This window comes from Misgurnus anguillicaudatus, chromosome 21 (genome assembly GCF_027580225.2).
Source record: "Misgurnus anguillicaudatus chromosome 21, ASM2758022v2, whole genome shotgun sequence".
Taxonomy (NCBI): domain Eukaryota; kingdom Metazoa; phylum Chordata; class Actinopteri; order Cypriniformes; family Cobitidae; genus Misgurnus; species Misgurnus anguillicaudatus.
The window spans coordinates 29075740-29095501 of NC_073357.2; the positions used below are offsets into that span (position 1 = coordinate 29075740).

Below are 19762 nucleotides of genomic sequence, written 5' to 3' on the forward strand. Positions count from 1 at the left end.
CTGCTGGATGATGGATAAAAATGTAAAATAAATATAAAAGCGCATATTAATATTCCAACTTTGAATTAACAGATTGAAGAGAAGCAAAGGAACAAAATGAAAAAAATATAAAAGAAATCATTTTTTTCCAGTTTTTGTTACAGATTGTTAGTATGTTTGCTGTCAATCCTTTTTAGGTCTAGACAGTAGACTAAATGGTAAGGGTTAGTAGGTACACACTACATACTTTAAGAGTTACGTCTTCAAAAGAGTTGAGTCATAATATGATTGGAAGGAAAACACATTTCCAAAATTGCACCATGTGGACATTTTTGAATCACAGCGCTAACTTCACATTAAGCTATTTCACGTTACAGATGTTAGTAGTCAACAACAAACAATATTTCATTAACAATTGAAAATTACAAAAATAACTAAATTCAAAAGTTAACATTCGTTTTGCAACTGTATTTATTTGTTGTGGTAATTGTTCATGACTCTTTTTAAGTATATATAAATGTCTAAACATCAAAAAGTAAATATGGGAAAAAAAGTTCATGACTATTTTACCTTTTTTTTAACATGTACTATTTACCTCAACAAAACAACACGTTTGGATTGTAACACTTCTATCTAATGTGAGCATATTCAGACAATTGTCTCGCAAGTATTAATTGATGAACTTTCCTCCTGATACATTAGTTTTGTTTAAAAAGCGAAGTATGTGGTATCAGTTTGATCTATTGCTTTTTCCATTTGGTGACAGTACACATAAGTCAGGATAAAAGGTGGTTGCTTCTTTGTTGATAAAGCATGTACAGGTATGGTTTGAAACATAATCAAATGATAATAAAATTTAACTTTTGCCATTCTCTAATTGTATATATATGGTAATTTATTAGATGATTTCACGCAAGCATTTGCATATCTGTGAGTAGGCCTATGTGTCTTTTGTGACAAGAAGACCATAAACATCCAGTCAAACCAGAAAGACAGGATCAGAGTGGAAAGGCTGAAAGCGGCACTGAGGGGGAATAGTATCTGTTTTCGTTCTGCTCAGTCTTTGTTTGTAATGATCCAGAGTCAAGCACGAGAGTTCATGTGTACTGAATAGACTAAAACAAAAAATTAAAAATTCCTCTCACACCCATTTATTTTAATTTGTCATTATACGCTTCCTTTGTCGTAATCACATCCTTTATTTCAACATTAGTTTGGGGTGTTACAAGTTAATTATTTCCTGTGAAACACACGTGGCTAATTACTTTTAATTATTATAATAATAACAAAGAAAAATCTATGAACAGCACATTGATAGGTGAATATTTTAAATTGAATTATTTAAGGGACTTTATTATAGTAAAAGTTTGATTTCTTTGTAAAAATATTATTGTCTAACTAAATACCAATTTTGCAATTGGTTAGTTGCAGATAGGCTATACCAACAGATTCAAAACATTAATTAAACTCATAAAAAGTTAAACTCTTAAAGGGATAGTTCACCCTAAAATGAAAATTCTGTCATCATTTACTCACCCGCATGTTGTTCTAAACATAATTTTTTTTTTTGATGAACACAAAATTAGATATTTTGATAAATGATGGTAAGCACACAGGTGATGGTACCCAATTCCACCATATATTTTTTATTCCTACTATGGAAGTCAATGGTTACAAAAAGATGCGTGCTTACCATCATTTATCAAAATATCTTCTTTTGTGTTCATCAGAAAAAATAAATTCATACAGGTTTAGAACAACATAAGGATGAGAAAATAATGACAGAATTTTCATTTTTGGGTGAACTATCCCTTTAAATGGTGATTTTGTGAATATATCATTTGAAAGTAAGGAGGTGATGTGTAGACCACATTGACAACACGAAAAAACGTGGAAAAAAGCATGTCAGATCAAACCTGAGTCAGTTATATTACCTAACAAGAGTTCAGGAATCGAGCAGGTGGATGGGGGAAGTATTGCATTATGGGCGGAGTGAGGAAACGCACAGAGGGAAAAACAGAGAGACGTCAGATGCGATCTATAAATCACCTGTAGCTACTTATATAGAAACACACAGACTACTGATAACTAATAGTACGATTAATTAAACCTCAATGTTGTAACACACGAAAAGGATGATCATGCGTTTAAATCTAAACTGTGTAAAAATGAACGACTTATAATGGAAATCTCGTGCCTGGAATGTCGTTAGTGTACAAGCTGGAAAAGTGACTCGACGCCGATCGCTTATTTGTAAGTAAAAGCTTTTCTTTGAACATTTAGTGCAAACAAAGTTGTAAAGTTACTGTAGTTGGCAGCGTTTGTATGCTTACTATAGCCTATTATCATATAATATTTAATAACAGTTATTAATGTTATCAAATAACTGTTATAGTCAAATGAGTTTGAAAGTGTAAACAAAAGGTTTGGTCAAAACTAACTATTTGCTTTTATTTCTTTTCAAAAACCGTCATTTCCGCTTTGCTGTTATACTTTAACTCATACCTGGGTAAATAGCTAAGCTTACCTTATCTGCTGTCATGGCTGACTTATGAAACAAGGTGAAACCAAAGTGTATTGTATGAGTTTTTGCTTTCCAAAGCTGCTTTTCTCTGCCTCTGTAAAAGTTATTCCTTATTCTGTACAGTCATATATGTTTATGTGTTATATTAAACTTTATTAATGACATACTGTAATAATCATCCCAGGTAAAAAAAGTAGTAAACTTTAGTGTATTAGAAATAGGATTGAAGTACATGAAGTATAAAACAAGTATGCTTGTTGTGCTTTATTTAAAGAGTATTTAATATGTATTTTTTAAAAGTATACTTTTAGTGTATGCACAAAATGTATATAAACACAACTATATTTTGCGCTGCAATGCCTTTTTAATTATATTTCCATTAGAATGGCGATACAATGCAATTGTACTGTAAGTGTGCTTAATTGCTTATGAATCTTGATTTTCAGTTGTGTATTTTAGTGCAATTGAAGTTTACAAAAAGTTGTTTCATTTTAGTATACTATTTACACTTGAAGTGAAGTCAAATAGATGTTAAGTTGAAGTTAATGCATAATTGAATACACTTAACTATACTTGGATTTGACGAAAATAGTACAAAATGTAGAAAATATACTTAGTAGACTTTTTAAAAAAGTAATAGAATTAATTTTCACCTGGGATTGTATCCTAGTCATGAGATTATTCTGCATGGGCAACGTTTTTACCATTCTAGTATCATTTCTCTTTTTCTTTGTAAAATAAATATTCTGAAACTTAAAATGCCCTGCAAATCTCACCAGTATATAATAGTGATATATAACAGACACTTATGACTCCAGATTTAATTGTAAAATTTTGTGTTGGCACAGAGCAGAAATTACACAACGGATGACACATTGACACATTTAATTTTTTAATGAAATTGAAAGGAATTATGTCACATCTTTTAACACAACATAAGTCTATAAGGAAAAACATAATTGCCTTGAGCACTGTGTTTCACCTTTCCGTATCGTAATGCTTTGTAAATAGTCACATTTAACAAGGCTTAATGCTAGTCCGAAATTAAGACACTTGTTTGTGTTGTCTCAACTGAAAATAATTTCAGCACTGACAGATCTTAAAATATGCCAGTGCCATTGATTTGTCTTAATACACAACTGAAATGTCTTTTGTAGGCACACTTATAAAAGATGCTTAAACATTTTAAGGCCTAGTCTTGGCTTTAGCTAACCCTTGTCTGTGAAACCGGGCTTAAATTCTTCGAAGGTAGACACTTTTTTGATTAGCATAATGCTATAGGATGATTTCTCTGATCTTTCAGTACACACCCAGTTTCAGAGGAGGCTCCATATCAAATGTAAACAAAAGCAACAGAGCACTGCTTTATCAGAAAGCGATAAAGTCTGTAGGCAGCAATACACACGTTTTCCTGTTTATACCATGAACGGGGCTGTTGAATGCTCTGATGGGTTGAGAAATGTTCCACGGGTATGCATTATTTTTCTATAAACGCACACCTAACCTGTCAAATGTCTTAAATTATGCACCAGAGCAATGTCTTAGCAATTTTTGTTGTAACCGTGGTATAAGCAGAACAATTGACTCCTGTAGCCTATTCTTTTAAATGTAAAAGTCCTCTCAAGATATTTGGGTTATATTTTGATCTGGCTCTGATGAACCCAAAATGCATTAATTCCAAGTGCATAAGTTCAGAATTTGGTGTAGACAGACTTTACTCAACTAGAGCCTGTACATTATACACAGAGTCTACTGTTTTTCTTGTCATGTAGGGTGTGGAGTATGGGTGTGTAGTCTTGAAGAATCATATTTTGATACTCTCGGGTTACCTGCTCAGACAAGCACCCATAGTTTTAGAGCTGTCACTTTGATTCCTCCTGAAGCATACTGGCTGATTATTCACTAAAGGTCATGTGTCTGTGTTTTTGTTGTCATGGTTCTTTAAACAAAGGGGTGCAGTGAGCCTCTTCTTGTGCACATGCTGTGAACATTCATAGGTTGCGGAAGGTTCACAGACTTGCTTAGCAGGCAAAAATAATGATGTTTGAGCAACACTTGCATATTTTTAAATTTGCAATACAGAATGAAACTGTTTGAAGTGGATTTCCTTAAAAAAAGTGCTATGCCTATGATGATTTTACAAAGATGGTATGATTACTGATTAAAGACTATTACTTGAGACTTTATGAGACTGATCTTTATTAGCTGGTAAATCATTCTCTTTCAGACATGCATGCCAGAAGTCATTATCGGTCACATACCTTTCACCACATTGGTATTCACTTGAAAAAGTGGTTTGTTTGGTGTTTTAACCCTCTACATCTTTCTCATTATTGTATTTCGGTATTGTTTGTTAAAATGCAGGTTATATTATTCCACCTTGTTTGCTGTATTTTCCCTCACTTTTTTTTATCTCATAACGTAGTTTTGGAAATAAATTCAAGCACCCTAAAATTCAAATAGCTTGTATGTTGTTTGTTTAGCATAGGATGTGTGCTTCAGGAGGATCACAAAGCTCATAGTGTTTGTGTTTTTGCCAGTTGGCTTCAACTTTGCAGCAAATTCCCAAAAGGTGACCATAGCAACCCAATGAGGCCTTTAATTGCAAGGAATGGCAAAGTAGGATCTAGAATGGCTTACCTAACTCTAACAGTTTACTATACACTAAGAAAAAGGTACAAAAGTTGTCACTGGGATGGTAACTTTTTAAAAGTTCCTAATATGTACCATTCTGGCACAGATATGTACCTTTTGAGGTACCACTTTTTAGGTACAAAAGTGTACTTTTTGCAAAGGTACCGTCCCAGTGACAACTTTTGTACCACCTTGTACCTTTTTCTGAGAGTGTAAGGGGTACACAGTTTAAAATATATGCATTGATGAATCAGAGACTAATGATGTATAGACGGTTTCATTGGACGTATGCGCTTTTTCGCAGTTACGCATAGATGGAATTTCTGGTCTCGGTTTATTTAATTGTCTGACTAGTGGCTAAACTAACTCTAGAACAAATACTTTGTCGAAAATAACAAATGTTTTGGTTTCTTAAAGACGAGGGGAGACGGCGATCATGGATATTACGCAATGATATTACACAGTGACCAAACATAGTCCCCTGCTATTGAAAGTAACCAAAGCGACTATTTTCGGGCGCTGCGTGATATCATTGCGCCTGCTGCAGCCATGTTACGGCAGCAAAGTCCTTGATTAATACACTAGTATGAGAGTATAGTTCCTAGCCATATCTGCCTAGAAAATAGCAACTTTTAATTTTCCGTCAGTCTTAGTACACGATGTAACTACAGAAGGGTCACGTTTTAAATAGGAAAAATATTGAAATTCTTTGCTTATTTTTTAGCGCGATGCCAATGGTCTACTCAGATTCAATGGATTATGCTGCTAAGCTATGCTAAAAGTGGTACCGCAAGACTCGGAGATCGGCTGAATGGATTCCAAAACTGTAAAAATCAAATGTTTCACTCTAGGGGAGCTGGAAAATGAGCAAATTTTCAAAAAATGTGAAGTGTCCCTTTATAGAGTACTGCAAAAGGCATCAACAAATAAAAAGTTTTAAAGAGTTTTAGTTATCTTCCGTTTAAATGTGTCATAAGGAATATCAATATAGATTCACATTCATTCTTTGCCATTAACATGAGTTTTTGTCCATATACAGTAACATAGAAGTCCATTAGAGTCTTTGTTCATATAACAAAGCCCACACAGACATCTGATCTCACAATCACAGTCAGTGTGGGATTACATGAAAAGGCAGAAAAATCGTAGAGCAGCTTATGACGCTTACACATTAAAGCAAAATTTAAACAAATAATTATTAAAATAACCACATGTCTTACTCAGCACTGTGCAAATACCTAGGCCTACTTAAATCAACAGCTATGCTAAAATAAGCTAAAGGTGACTGACTTTTAATGTGAGTCCTAGGGCACTCACTACAATGACACACTACGACAAAAACAGTTTACTCACTGAGTAAAATGAGATGAGAATATTCAGATTTCTTGCAATGACTAGTAATGTATTAATACTTCTTGTAGTCATTAATGATGATATAGCTCTCACAAAGTGATACACAGCTAGAGAGGCACTTTCTTTTCTTTCATTACAAACCACAGGTTTCATTGAGTCACATGTCCTCAGGTCTTGTCATGGATGTATTCTGAATTTATTGTAACTGTATTAATCTTATTGATCAACAGGGTTGTTGTAATACAGTGAAATAATGATGGATCATGACACTCAGTGGCTGTACCAGATCCTTTCCGAGGTGCAGCTGGAGAGATTTTATTTGAAGCTGCGTGATGGACTCAACGTGACGCGTATTGAGCACCTCAATTACGTTAAAGAAGCAGATCTTGAACAGATTGGCATTAGTAAACCAGGTTTGTTTTGTTACGCAGTCCACTTTGTTATAATCATGCTAAATTTATGATATTCTTGGTTAAATGATGTTTTTTATTTGTCAACAGGACAGCGACGATTATGGGAAGCTGTCAAACAGTATAAAAGCAACGTGCGACCACGGTCATGGATGGTCAAAGTAGAGTATTTTACATATTTACAACCTGATTATGATTTCACTTATTACTGATAAGGATACCTGTTAATCATCGCTTTAATGTTCTGGTAGGTTTTTAATGGTCGTAGCCAAGAGGGAAATGACCAGAATAAGGGTGTTGGACCTGGCCAGGGGCCAGACACAGGACGTGCTCTCCCCTGTCTTATTCAGGACAGTGAACTGGTCTTTGGGGAGAAGCTGGGCTCGGGTTCCTTTGGTGTAGTTAGAAAAGCAGAATGGTTTACACCAACTGGACGTGTGGTGAGTTGGTTATTTTCTGACATGGTGGAGATGTATTCCTGAAGTGCAGTGATTTAATCATTTCTATCATTCAGTTTGTGCTGTTTCTGCTATTTTCTGGTCTTAGTAGGTTTGGTTTATGGTCTGTTTGCTTGCACATTTTGCATTTATAATAGCACTAAAAATAAAAAATGAATAGGAAGTCTAGTGGTGAATATTTTACATTTGATTATAAGCATTTTAAACCATCTAAATGTTTAATGTTAAACCCTAATGTTATGTTTTACCTCTACTCCAGATATAATTGTCCTTGTTCGTTCTATCTCTAAAGTTAAAATGTTTATTGCATTATTTTTTAATGTCTGTCTCTGTCTTTTAAGATTCCTGTAGCAGTGAAAACATTGAGGAGTAACTCATCGAGGTTGGGAGAAATGGTGACAGATTTCCTCCAGGAAGTTACAATCATGCAGTCGTTAGACCACCCCAACATTATACACCTCTATGGTGTTGTCCTTACTCAGCCCCTTAAAATGGTAATCTACTCATTCATCTAAAATTACGTTTATTAGTTTTGAAAGCATATGAATATTACCAATACATTGCATCTTACTACACGGTTTATAATTTAGCTACAGGAACACATTAATGTTGAAATATTTTTTGTTGTTTCAATGCTGGTAATTCAAAGCTTTTTAACATTACATTTATGCATTTAGAAGATGATTTCATCCAAATTGAGTTATAGTGCATTACAAGTTTACATATTTTATCAATATTTATGTTTCCTGGAAGTTGAACCCATGAGTATTATTATTTTTTTGAACTGCTAATGCAATGCTCTGCCAATTGATAGTTTTTAGTTTCAAGCTATGAACATCTGATTCTGTTTTATACTTACTAAGAAAATTCCTCACATTATACTGCATCCAGGATTATATTATTTTTATATCATATCATATTGTATTATAATATTTTAAATTAAATGTATAAAAAACAATAAATATCAGCAATGTATGAACGCAAGCTTAACACTCTTTGTACAACAAATAATCAAACATTGCATTTTCACATGACTACTTTACCTAGTTACACTAACTGCTAAAGTTAGCTAATCACTGTATTTGGTTGCCTCAGTACAAAACAACAATCTAGGTAAGAAAATGACCCAAATATATGATTTATGGCCAAAATTACAGTCATTAATATGTCTTAATAAACGATTACCTGTAAATTTGAGTGTATATACAGTACTGTGCAAAAGTCTTAGGCCACCATGCCTCAATCAGATTTGTTGTTTTTGCAATGTTATAGTGATCATATATAATTGTTTCTCTTTAATAGAATACATCCAGAAAATACAGGAAATGTGTATATAGTAGTAAAAACTGTATAAAACTGTAAGCTGAAGTGTCAAGTTTTTAGGATAACTCCCCTTACACTTGAGCAATATTAAGAAAGGAACTGCAGATCTCTTAAACTTAAATAAAATTAATCCTTATTTCTAATTTTAAAGAAATTACTCTTTTTACTTCATTCTGCTCAAAAACGCTCAAGATATAGTGTCAAGAGAGGTCACACTAAACACTTACTAAAGAAGACATTTAGTCCTGAAAATGTATTTATTTAATTTTTTTGTACATATTTCCTGTTTGTATCTTAATAAAATAGATTGAAAAATAAATGTGATTGGACATTAAAACTTCTAAAACAACAAGTCCGGTGGTGGTGACCTTTTGCACAGTACTGTTGATGACTGTTTGGCACTGGGGGTTTATGGCACAAAATTCCCAAGTTGCTTTTTTCTGGGTTTTTTTTAATCTCTGACTACATTCGATAGAAGCATAGCCCAGGCTTGTCTGATTGTCAGTGCATTTTATTGCACAACAACTATTCAGTATTTAGGCCAAACAAAAGAAATCACTCCTGCCCTGTGGACAACGGCAGATAGCGCTCTCTTGCCCTCCAGCGGGGCGTTTCCCTAAGAGCGTGACGTCGCATGAAAACTATCAATTGAGCTACAGAAAAACAGATGATGTAATTACACTTTCTTGTTTATCAGGTAACAGAGCTGGCTCCTCTCGGTTCTTTATACGACACACTACGTCTGCGGCAGGGATTTTACCCTCTGTTACGACTCTGGCTCTTCAGCACACAGATTGCTGCGGGTATGGAGTATTTAGAGTCCAGGCGGTTCATCCACAGAGATCTTGCTGCGCGTAATGTGCTCTTGGCTTCTAAAGAGTTAGTGAAGATCGGAGACTTTGGACTGATGAGAGGCTTGGATCAGGAAAGGGATCACTATGTCATGACAGCGCACAGACGTATCCCGTTTGCATGGTGAGAGGCTAGACATGAAATGCCAGAAAGATCTTGCGTGTTATCGTATGGTCAAAGATACTAATTCCAGTCTCTCTTTCTACAGGTGTGCTCCTGAGAGTTTACGTGTGGGTTCTTTCTCTCATGCCTCGGATGTCTGGATGTTCGGTGTCACGTTATGGGAAATGTTCACTTACTGTGAAGAGCCCTGGTTGGGGCTCTATGGCAAACAGGTATATTTTAGTGTACATAGTCTTAACTTGCAATACTAAACAAGTCAATGCAAAGATGCAATGAATGTATAAAAAATTGAATTAAAATGATCTGTGAAAAGACTGTTTTCAAGCTTGTAGACTAAGGGGTTGTGTGTTGTGTTTGCAGATATTATACAGTGTAGAGCGAGGTGATCGATTGGAGAGGCCACAAGACTGTCCGCAGGAGATATACTCTGTGATGCGTAAATGTTGGGCCTGTAGTCCTACCGATCGACCGACCTTCTCACAGCTCACAACTATGGTAGCTGAGGTAAGTGTTTTGCAGAAGTTTAAACTCAAAGAAAATTGTATTGAATATGCCTACTGTCGTTCATATGGGTGATTCTCACGAAAACTTGGTTTTAAAAATGTCAAGCATGAAAATGTAAAAATTGCTTAAATTTACTTTTTTTCCCACCAGACATTGAAAAACAAATTCTGGAGTAAATGGGAACATTAATTTAAAAACTTTTACTTATCATTTAACAATTTTTGTAACATAATTAAAAAAATTAGTCCTAAAAAATCTCATTACCGCAACAGTCAGAAAACATCAACACTGACATATTTTCAAAATGACATGACAAACCTGAAAGAACATAATTTGGAGATTCTGCACATGCATTTAAAATCAAAGTATTATGCTTCTATTAATTAAATTAACATTTAATAAGCATCTGTTGCGGTAATGATAATCAAAATGTCGTGTAAGCATTCTGACAAGACAATATTTCAAATTAACTGTAAAAAAATGATCTTACCTGGTAGCCATCTTGAAGTAACTGGTCCATGTGCTTGGTCACTCAAAATCAAACTTTATTACAATTCTGTATGTGTGCTTAAACTGTTCTCAAAAAGTGTTGCGGAGGATGAGAACATCAGGCATGGACACATCATTTTCCTAATTTTTCTTCATTATTATTATACATGAATATTCAGTAAATATTTTTTCGGTCATCTAAAGTAGTCTAGCAAAACATCCATTTATTTTTTTCTTAATATTTTTGTGTTAATTTGATTAAATTACAACATAACGCATGTTCAAACACAGCCGGACACATTGCGGTAATGAGAATTTCAGCAGAAAAGGAGATAAAATTTACAATTATAAATTCTTATGTTGAAATCACACATTGTGCAAGGTAGAACACAGTATTGTGTTAATTCTGATGCTTTTTAATGTTACTATATTACACATTTTAAAGCTAAAATCATTAGTGCCGAGGTGTTTCAATGGTTTCGTGAGAATCACCCATATATGCAATGTCTTGTGCCACCAATATATATGTAAGTACACTACTGTTTAAAAGTTTTAAAGGGGACATATCATGAAAATTGGGACTTTTCCATCTTTAAGTGCTTTGATTGGGTCCCTAGTGCTTCTATCAATCTAGAAAATGTGTAACCCAGTAACTTAGTTTTGGTAAACCATTCTCTGCAAGCATGTGAAAAAATAGCTCATTGAAATCTGGCTCCTCTTGTGATGTCAGAAGGGGATAATACCGCCCCTTAATCGGCAGTATCCAACCACAGCACTGCCATTTAGTGAAGGGATCAGCTCATTTGCTTTTTAAAGGACACAACCAAAAAACAGCACAGTTTTGATCACACCTACAAAGCGTCAATTGTAATGTGCTAAAATAAATTATCTATATGATATGTTGACTTAAAACTTCACATATGCACACCAAAGATTTATTTTACATCTTTAAAAAGTCTTGTGAAATGTCCTCTTTAAAACACTTCACTTAAAGTCCCCATTAAATCAAAATTAAACTTTTACCTTTTAATATAAATATGTTAGGCTTAAGGGCCCGTCCCAATACCTCCCCTTCCCCTACATTTTTGCCCTAACCCTCGCTTTTGCGCGTGCATGTGTAGGGGTAGGGCGTCCCACTACTTTAGGGAGCAAGGCGGAGTGCTTTTTTTCCCTTAGAATCAACCCTCAAAATGTAGTCAGGATCGATGCAGGCTTAAAACGAAGTGGGAGATGAAATTACCCAGGATACCTTGTGAGCACAGCGAGCTGGTCAAACTTTTCGACCAAGATGGCGGACCCTGCTGGAAAAGAACAACTATATTTTTACAAATAAGCATGTTAAAATTCTGGAAATTGTTGAAATATGTTAGTTTGAACACGGGTTTTGTGTGTGTGAAGTTTTGAACACTTTTGTTAGAAAATATTTCACAAAGCTATCTGACGATGTCTCCCGACTGCTTCAAGAGAGTCTGTTTATCATATATACATCTGATCTAGGAAGTTGTGTCAATATTCAGGATTTGTGTTCCGGCGTTCACATGAACACGCATAACCCGGGCTTATCGAGAGTTCAATCATATTAATAATCACGCTGCGTGTGACGTAGGTAGCATGTTCGCTACGCTACTTTCCATATAGTGGTGACCCAGTCATAGGGAAAGATTTGAACCCCCACTTCCCTCGTTGAGGGGACTTAAAAGTTGAGGGCACTCAAAACCAAGTGGAAGTTTTAAGGGGGTTGAAATGGGGCCTAAGGATATACATAAACTGGTATGGTAAAAACGCTGTCAAAAATCTAATAATAAATATATACGCATTCAAAACTTACAGTTTGGCATGTGCGTTTAAAGTCTAACATTTTTATGATGTCATCCTACACTACAGCTTCTCATCAAATTTCCTGTCCAATCAAACGCTCTCTACAAATATAATAAAGCTATGTACATAATTGTGCATATTATATCTCTGTTCAACTTTTTTATTAAAACTGTGGTGCTTACAAGCTGTCAAATGCAGCTTTGTTGCACTTTGCCATAAACTAAATGCCATTGGTCATCTAAATAGGGAGGGTCTGCTCCATAGTTTCGGATTGACTTCCTGTTTCAGTCAAAATTACATCACCACATCAAATAATGATGAGTGGCACTTTAGTGGGCCTTTAACTGTTGTTCGTGATACATAAAAGTATTTTTTTGAAGGTGTATTGTTCCAACATATTAATTTATTTGATTAGAAAGCTGCAAATTTTATTTAAAAAATGTATTTTTGAAATGGATGACTTGGACTATATGATAAAGAAAACAATCAATAAGAGCATAGAATACATAGGAACTCTTTCAAATCCTTATCCCAGGATGAGACCACAAAAAACATTTGATAAAATGCCAAGAGAATATTTCTGCAAATTCTAGCCAAGGGTTGACTACATTGCAGATGATAACTTATAATAGAGTTTTGATTTGTTATGGATGCTTTTAGTCTTAACATAATTACACTGTTTCTTTAGTGGACTAAAAAAGTCATTTACTGGAAGACTATTAATGCCTCAGTGTACTACAGAACGATTTAAAAGGTCTTTTATTCCGAATGCAGTTAGGTTTTTAATGCAGTTGTGTAATTTTTTTGTAAGTGTTGATTGTTGTCTGGTTTGTGGTGTTTGTAATGTGCAACAGTGGCAAATGAGTTTCCCCTCACAGGGATTAATAAAGTTTTCCAATTCAATATTAATACACTGTGCCAACCACAACATAAACTAATTAAATGTCGTCTTTTCACCTCAACCTCTATGTAACATCTTTTAAATTCATTTTTTAGGCACAGCCTATGGAGCTTCGTGCAGTGAAAGATTTTACAGACCCTAGAAAACTCTCTCTACAGCCGAATGATCTAATCACTGTAATAGAGCATGGGTAAGAAAGGGGGATAGGAGGAAAGAAACCTAAAAATAATTTCTTTAACATTTATATTTTTACTTGTCCTTCTATTTAACCCTTTCTTTAGCTAACATTTTAAATACTTCACCTTATTCTATACATTGCCAATTTCCTTCCTCATTTTATTTCTCAATGTAGTCAATATTGCGTAAACAATCATGTTCTGTATTTTCTGTGTTGTTCTGTCATGGGCAGGACATATCTGAGTGGAAGGGGCAAAACCAGAGAACTCTGGGTACTGGCTGGTTCCCCCCAGCATTGGCAGCCCCCTCACTTACAGCAGTAACTCCTATGCCCAGTTCTGCTCTGATCTCTCCTCCTGTTCGAGGCAGTCTACATCACGCTGGCCATGGAGATAGTGATCCAGCACGGAGCTGGGGCACCCCAGAACGGTTAAATGAGTAAGTGACATATAAACAGTGGCGGCCGGTGACTTCTTTTTTTGAGGGCGCACAATGCGAAGTTTGTCACAACATGTATGTAGCCCATCATGTGTGTGGTTCGTAATTTTAAAATATGTGTTCTGCGCATCGAGAGATCCTGTGTCTTGTCAAAATAAATGCCTGCTGCAGACGCGTCTAAAGGGTTTGTGATAAAAGAGACGCTTGTGTTTGCCAGATACTCGGATAATCTAATGCGTAATCAGAGTTTACTGTTAAGGGAGTGTCTTGCGTGTATTTTGTGAACGTGAGCGTCTCTTTTATCATAAACGGTTTTGACACGTATGCAGCAGGCACTTATTTTGACAAAAAACGTGATGCACATGGTTAACATGACACAACAAACACATATTTTGAAAACGCGAGAAACACACATGACACTCCGAACACATATTTTGAATTTGCGCCCCTCAGAAGAGCAGTCACGAGCCGCCACTGATAATAAAGTTATAAATTCATGTGTCAATGCTAATGTAATAGAACTATTGGACTGAGTATTTTATTTCAACCTTTCCAGCACTGGAAATTGGGGGATTCCATCAACAAAAGTCAAGAATGGATCCAATCTGAAGAAAATGTCAGGTTAGTACTTACATTTATTAGAAGAAAAAAGAGTGCTTGCAAAGATTTACATAAATGTGTATTTTAGGCATTTCTACAGTATAGTTTTACACAAAATTATGTCTTTTAATAACATACATGACATTATATACAAATGATTTAACCAAATAGTGTGTCCGGGAACCGTGACATTAAAAGGGACACTCCACTTTCTTTGAAAATATGCTAATTTTCCAGCTCCCCTAGAGTTAAACATTTCATTCTTACCGTTTTGAAATCGATTCAGCTGATCTCCGGGTCTGGCGGTAGCACTTTTGGCATAGCTTAGCACAATCCATTGAATCTGATTAGACCATTAGCATCGCGCTAAAAAAATAACCAAAGAGTTTCGATATTTCTCCTATTTAAAACTTGACTTCTGTAGTTACATAGTGTACTAAGACCGACAGAAAATTAAAAGCTGGGATTTTTTTGGGTATCCAAATACTCTCAAACTGGCGTGATAATCAGTGACTTTGCCAAAGTAACATGGCTGCAGCAGGCGTAGTGATATTACGCATTGCCCGAAAATAGTCCCCTTTGGTTACTTTCAATGGCAGGGGACTATTTTCTATTCTGCTTTTTAATTTTCTGTCGGTTTTAGTACACGATGTAAATACAGAACAGTCAAGTTTTAAAAAGGAAAAATATCGAAACTCTTTGGTTATTTTTTTAGCGCAATGCTAATGGTCTAATCAGATTCAATGGATTGTGCTAAGCTATGCTAAACGTGCTAGCGCCAGACCCGGAGATCAGCTGAATGGATTGCAAAACGGTAAGAATCAACTGTTTAACTCTAAGGGAGCTGAAAAATAAGTGTATTTAAAAAAGTGGAAAGGTCTGCATTAATTCAAAATTAGCTAATAAAATATTTCAAATCAATATTTAATGTTCGTTTCCTTACTTTTGAGGTAAATAGCCATATAATAAGTGGGATAATGAACAATGTTAAAATAAGGCCAAACAGTGTGATCATGACCCGATGCGAAGCGGAGGATGCCTATACATTAGCCCTTACCTATCTCACCTTCATTCCTCAGGCATGTCAAAAAGTCTGGAGTCAGTCCTTGGAGACAACAGCGGAGGCAATGCCACTCACCCCAGCCACCGCAGAGCCTTGCCGAGTCAATTCCCCCCAGATCCCCGCAGGTTTAGTGACGCTGTTGTCTTCACACCTCCACCTCCACGCCCACCACCCCCTATGCTCAAACGCTTCAAACCCCAAATGATGATTCATGACCGGAGACAAGGAAACCCCGGTTCCTGGGCCCCTCCAGCTCATCACTTACAGCTACAGTTCCAACACCAACCTCAGCAGCAGTGTTTCGGGAGCAACAATCTTACCCGGATGACCCATCTGGCCAAATCGAGCCCTCAGTTAGATGATGACGTGGATAAAGAGAAGGAGCGGTATAAAGAAAAAGATCGGGAAAAGGGACCGGAAAGGTACCCACCACAAGTGAATAAGGAGGCACTCATAGCACAGGTATGCATGTTTCTTCCTGTATAGTCGACATTTATACTTTTCCATTACATAAAAACATTTTCAATTAATTAGCTGTTTTTTTATGTAATGAATGATGGATGCTCGGTAAGGTTCAGGAGGCGGTACATGGAGTGACCAGTGAGGAGGTTCAGAGAGCATTGCATCGCAATGAATGGAATCCTGCACGGGCAGAGCAACAGCTCAAGACAGAAAAATAACCAGCATTTATCCATGTAAATATCCTCTGTTTTATCTTTGCATTGCTTCAAGTCATTTTTGTCTTTTCCTAACGTCATCAGACAGACCAGCTGTTTTACATGAATCAGTGCTCTCGTGAGGAATGTCACAAACTCCTCGCCCGCTACAACTGGGACCTGCAAATGGCCAGCCGTCATCTTATTAGAATGATCAAAGACCGAGATAGGACCAGAGAGGCATCAGAAAGACGATGAGAAAGAGTTTAACATTCAATCTCTGATTTATAATTATATGATACTGTTCTCAATATCAATGAAGGCCACGAAACAGTTGTAGCTAAAGTACACTTTAAAAACAAGCGGTGCTAAATAGCACTAAAAGTGGTTCACTGGCTCATAATCATAGAGGAACCAGTTTAAGTGCCATATAGCACCTACGTAGAGCCATATTGTGTTATATAGAACCATATGTGGTGCTATATCACCCCCTGATGGTTCGTCATAGGTGCTTTATAGGTGCTATATAGCACTAAAAATGGTTCCCCTATGATTAGGAGCTTTAAGTGACATTAGAGACATTAAGAGCTGTATGAGGTTCAGTCTCGGGTACAACAACACTGAAATAAAGACAGTATATTAGTAGGAATATAATGTATAACTTGACTTTTTTAAGAGAAACCATTACAGTTGTGACATTTTAATTGTTTGTTTTCAGATCTGTGTATAAATATGTATGTGAATGTGTATATACAGAGTCTAGGAACTATTTGTAGCTGTTTAATAAAGTAAACTTTTTATAAAAATAACTTTTTTATTAAGTTTATGATGTGTGCAGCAATCATTTTCTTTTGCTTTTTATTTGAAATGTACAAAGTGATGAAAAATTCAGTGTTCCCACAACTTCAAGGACCTTTCAAGGACTTTCCAGGTCCAATACCCTCAAATTCAAGAACCAAATGTGGGGACACATTTCAAGTGAGAGCAAGGTTACATTGTGTTACCTTTTAAGATACATTGTTACAGTTCTCTTTTCGAGGGAACTCGCGCTGCGTCACTGAGGTGACACGTTGGGGACGCCTCCAGGGGTAAGTGCGTCTGAATGTGTATATCAAATTCAACCAATGGTGAGGCTTAACAACAAAGACAGAGTGACACGGGAGCCAGGAAGTATATTGCTATCTGAAATATTGCCAAAGACGGCGTTACAGGGACGCAGGAAGTATGGCAAGGGAGACGCAGCGTCTCGTTCCCTTCTTAGGGAACAACAGTTACATACGTAACCTGAGACGTTTTTATGTGTCAAACACAGCTATGCCTAAAAGCATTTTGGTATGAATCAACATTCGCATACAGAAGATAAAAGCATTTAAAGCAAACAGTTTAGCACGTGGGCTTAACAAGTCAAGAATTTTTATGATACCGTATTATCCTACACTACACAGGGAATAATATGGGATTTTTTTCCCAGAAAACTTTTTGCATAAAATAGATTCAAGCACTTTAAATGACCTGTATCTATCTATGTATGCTTCCAAAAACTTCCCAGGGCCTTGAATTTTTTCCCCCAGATTCTTTCAAGGATTTTAAGGACTCGTGGGAACCCTGAAAATTAGTGGGTATTTTGTAAGCTAAACCTTAAATCATAAATAATGCAAATTCCAAGCTATAAAATTAAAAACATGACTCATGTTACAGGAGGATAAAACACCTATAAGTGTGGTCTTCATGCCCAGCGAAAACACTATAGCATCCAGGACTGTGGGACAGGGTAGAACCAAGGGATGAACAGGTGACCAAGGTGGGGCTGGATAATTTAATCTTTTGTTCTGCCTCAAACATTTACCTCAAAAATAATATCACCACAGCAGTTATGGCAGACAGAGCCAATTGATCTTCAGTTATGTCTTATTATTGGGAATTTGGGACTGAAAAAATATTTTAAAAGGGTGTCAGATTTATTTTGCATGTCCTCCAGGGGGAGCCTTTACTTCTACCTGAGGATGAAAAATATCAAAAAGTAAAAGAACATAATGAGTAAATAAAGTTTGTAAATGAGGTACTACTTCCATAGACAGAACCAAATAGTTATGTACAAAAACGCATTACCAGTATTCAGATCAAATAAATTTCACTCGTAAATAGTCAGAGAGAGTTGAGAGCTACTTCTTATCCCACATATTCATAACTCAAAGAAGCATGTGAACACTCAGCTAAAAATAGAGCGGTTTCCATCACATGCTAAATTAGTTTATCTCCTATGTGTCCTAACATAGCTTAAAAAGAATTCAGGGTTTAAGGCACTGCACAGCTGTTTGCACCTCACTGTCTGATGGCTAAATCTTTAATGACGTTTAGATTTGGGCTACAACAACAAATTCACTTACTATATAACAGCATTACATCACATTTGTGCATTTTGCTATTTACAATGCATTATGTGGAGTATATTATTTGATCAGGTTGTGCATTACTTGTGCGATACTCTTGGTTTTAGAATACTTCAGTGTTTAACTCTTTCGCCGCCATTGACAAGATATCTCGTCAATTAAGAGAAAACGCTTCCCCCGCCAATGACGAGATTTTCCGTCTTTCCGCAATACCGCTATTTACGTCAGGCATGGCTGATCACGTGCCGTTTGCTTGCTTAATCGCATTAAACATGATTTGTAAGATGTAAACTACATAAAAAGTGAATTATACTGTTTTGAATGTCCCTGTATGAGCATGAGTGGAACTGAAGAGGCTTACAGCAGTGTTTTTACAAGAATAAAGTTCAACATAAGCATATATTATTTAAATACCAATGTAGTGGGGTCTACGTTTTTTATCCAATTTATTTTGATGAAGATGACACAATATAACATCGCGACTACATGAAAAGAGCTTTAACTGTTATAAAAATACAGATTTGTGAGCATTTGTGGAACTAAGGGCGTGAAAATACACACGAAACACACGTGATTGTTGTCATATGGTGAATCCGACCAATCGTGAAACAGCTGTGTCGTCATTACAGCCCGTGCAGCTCCTCTTCGGGAACTGCGCTGGCTAACTCAGGCGGCTGATCTCGAACCGCTCTCGCGGTACTTAAAAGCCATATGACACAATCACGTGCCTGCAGCGCCAGCTGAAGTCGGACAAAAATACTAACCGGAATGCACTGCTTCAAGTCAGCCGCCGATCGCTCTGCATATGTGAGTACCCACAAAATTTTTTATATGCATTCCGTCTGCATTTCATTTAACCCTTTCCACACCAGTGTATTGATTGCAAAAATAAGCTCAGAACATGAATTTGGAGTGTTTAAACTTTCAAATAATGCAAAGTTTATGATTGTTGATTGAATTTTTGATGTTAAACAAAGTACAAAAACACGTAAAAACGCCCCCTAGGGCCCGCCGCCGGGCCGGTGCGTGCTGTTAGGCATCCTCACACTATTTTTAGTTGGTACGGAAAT

At 36.1% G+C, this 19762-nt stretch overlaps 1 protein-coding gene across 2 annotated transcripts; it reads left to right on the forward strand.

Annotated features, from left to right (window-relative positions):
* The first annotated feature begins 1946 nt into the window (after window positions 1-1946).
* tnk1 (tyrosine kinase, non-receptor, 1) lies at window positions 1947-17111 on the forward strand. Of its 2 annotated transcripts, none has more exons than XM_073858773.1 (14): window positions 1947-2232; window positions 6721-6903; window positions 6991-7061; window positions 7152-7340; window positions 7700-7852; window positions 9379-9656; window positions 9742-9868; window positions 10017-10160; window positions 13464-13553; window positions 13769-13983; window positions 14540-14604; window positions 15663-16108; window positions 16225-16312; window positions 16406-17111. In XM_073858773.1, the coding sequence occupies exons 2-14, from the start codon at window positions 6744-6746 to the stop codon at window positions 16558-16560; spliced, it is 2181 nt and encodes a 726-aa protein (XP_073714874.1). In that variant the 5' UTR covers window positions 1947-2232; window positions 6721-6743; the 3' UTR covers window positions 16561-17111. The 2 variants fall into 2 exon arrangements, with proteins under 2 accessions (XP_073714874.1, XP_073714873.1); XM_073858772.1 differs by having other exon boundaries at window positions 1948-2232; window positions 16219-16312.
* The last annotated feature ends 2651 nt before the right edge of the window (window positions 17112-19762 follow it).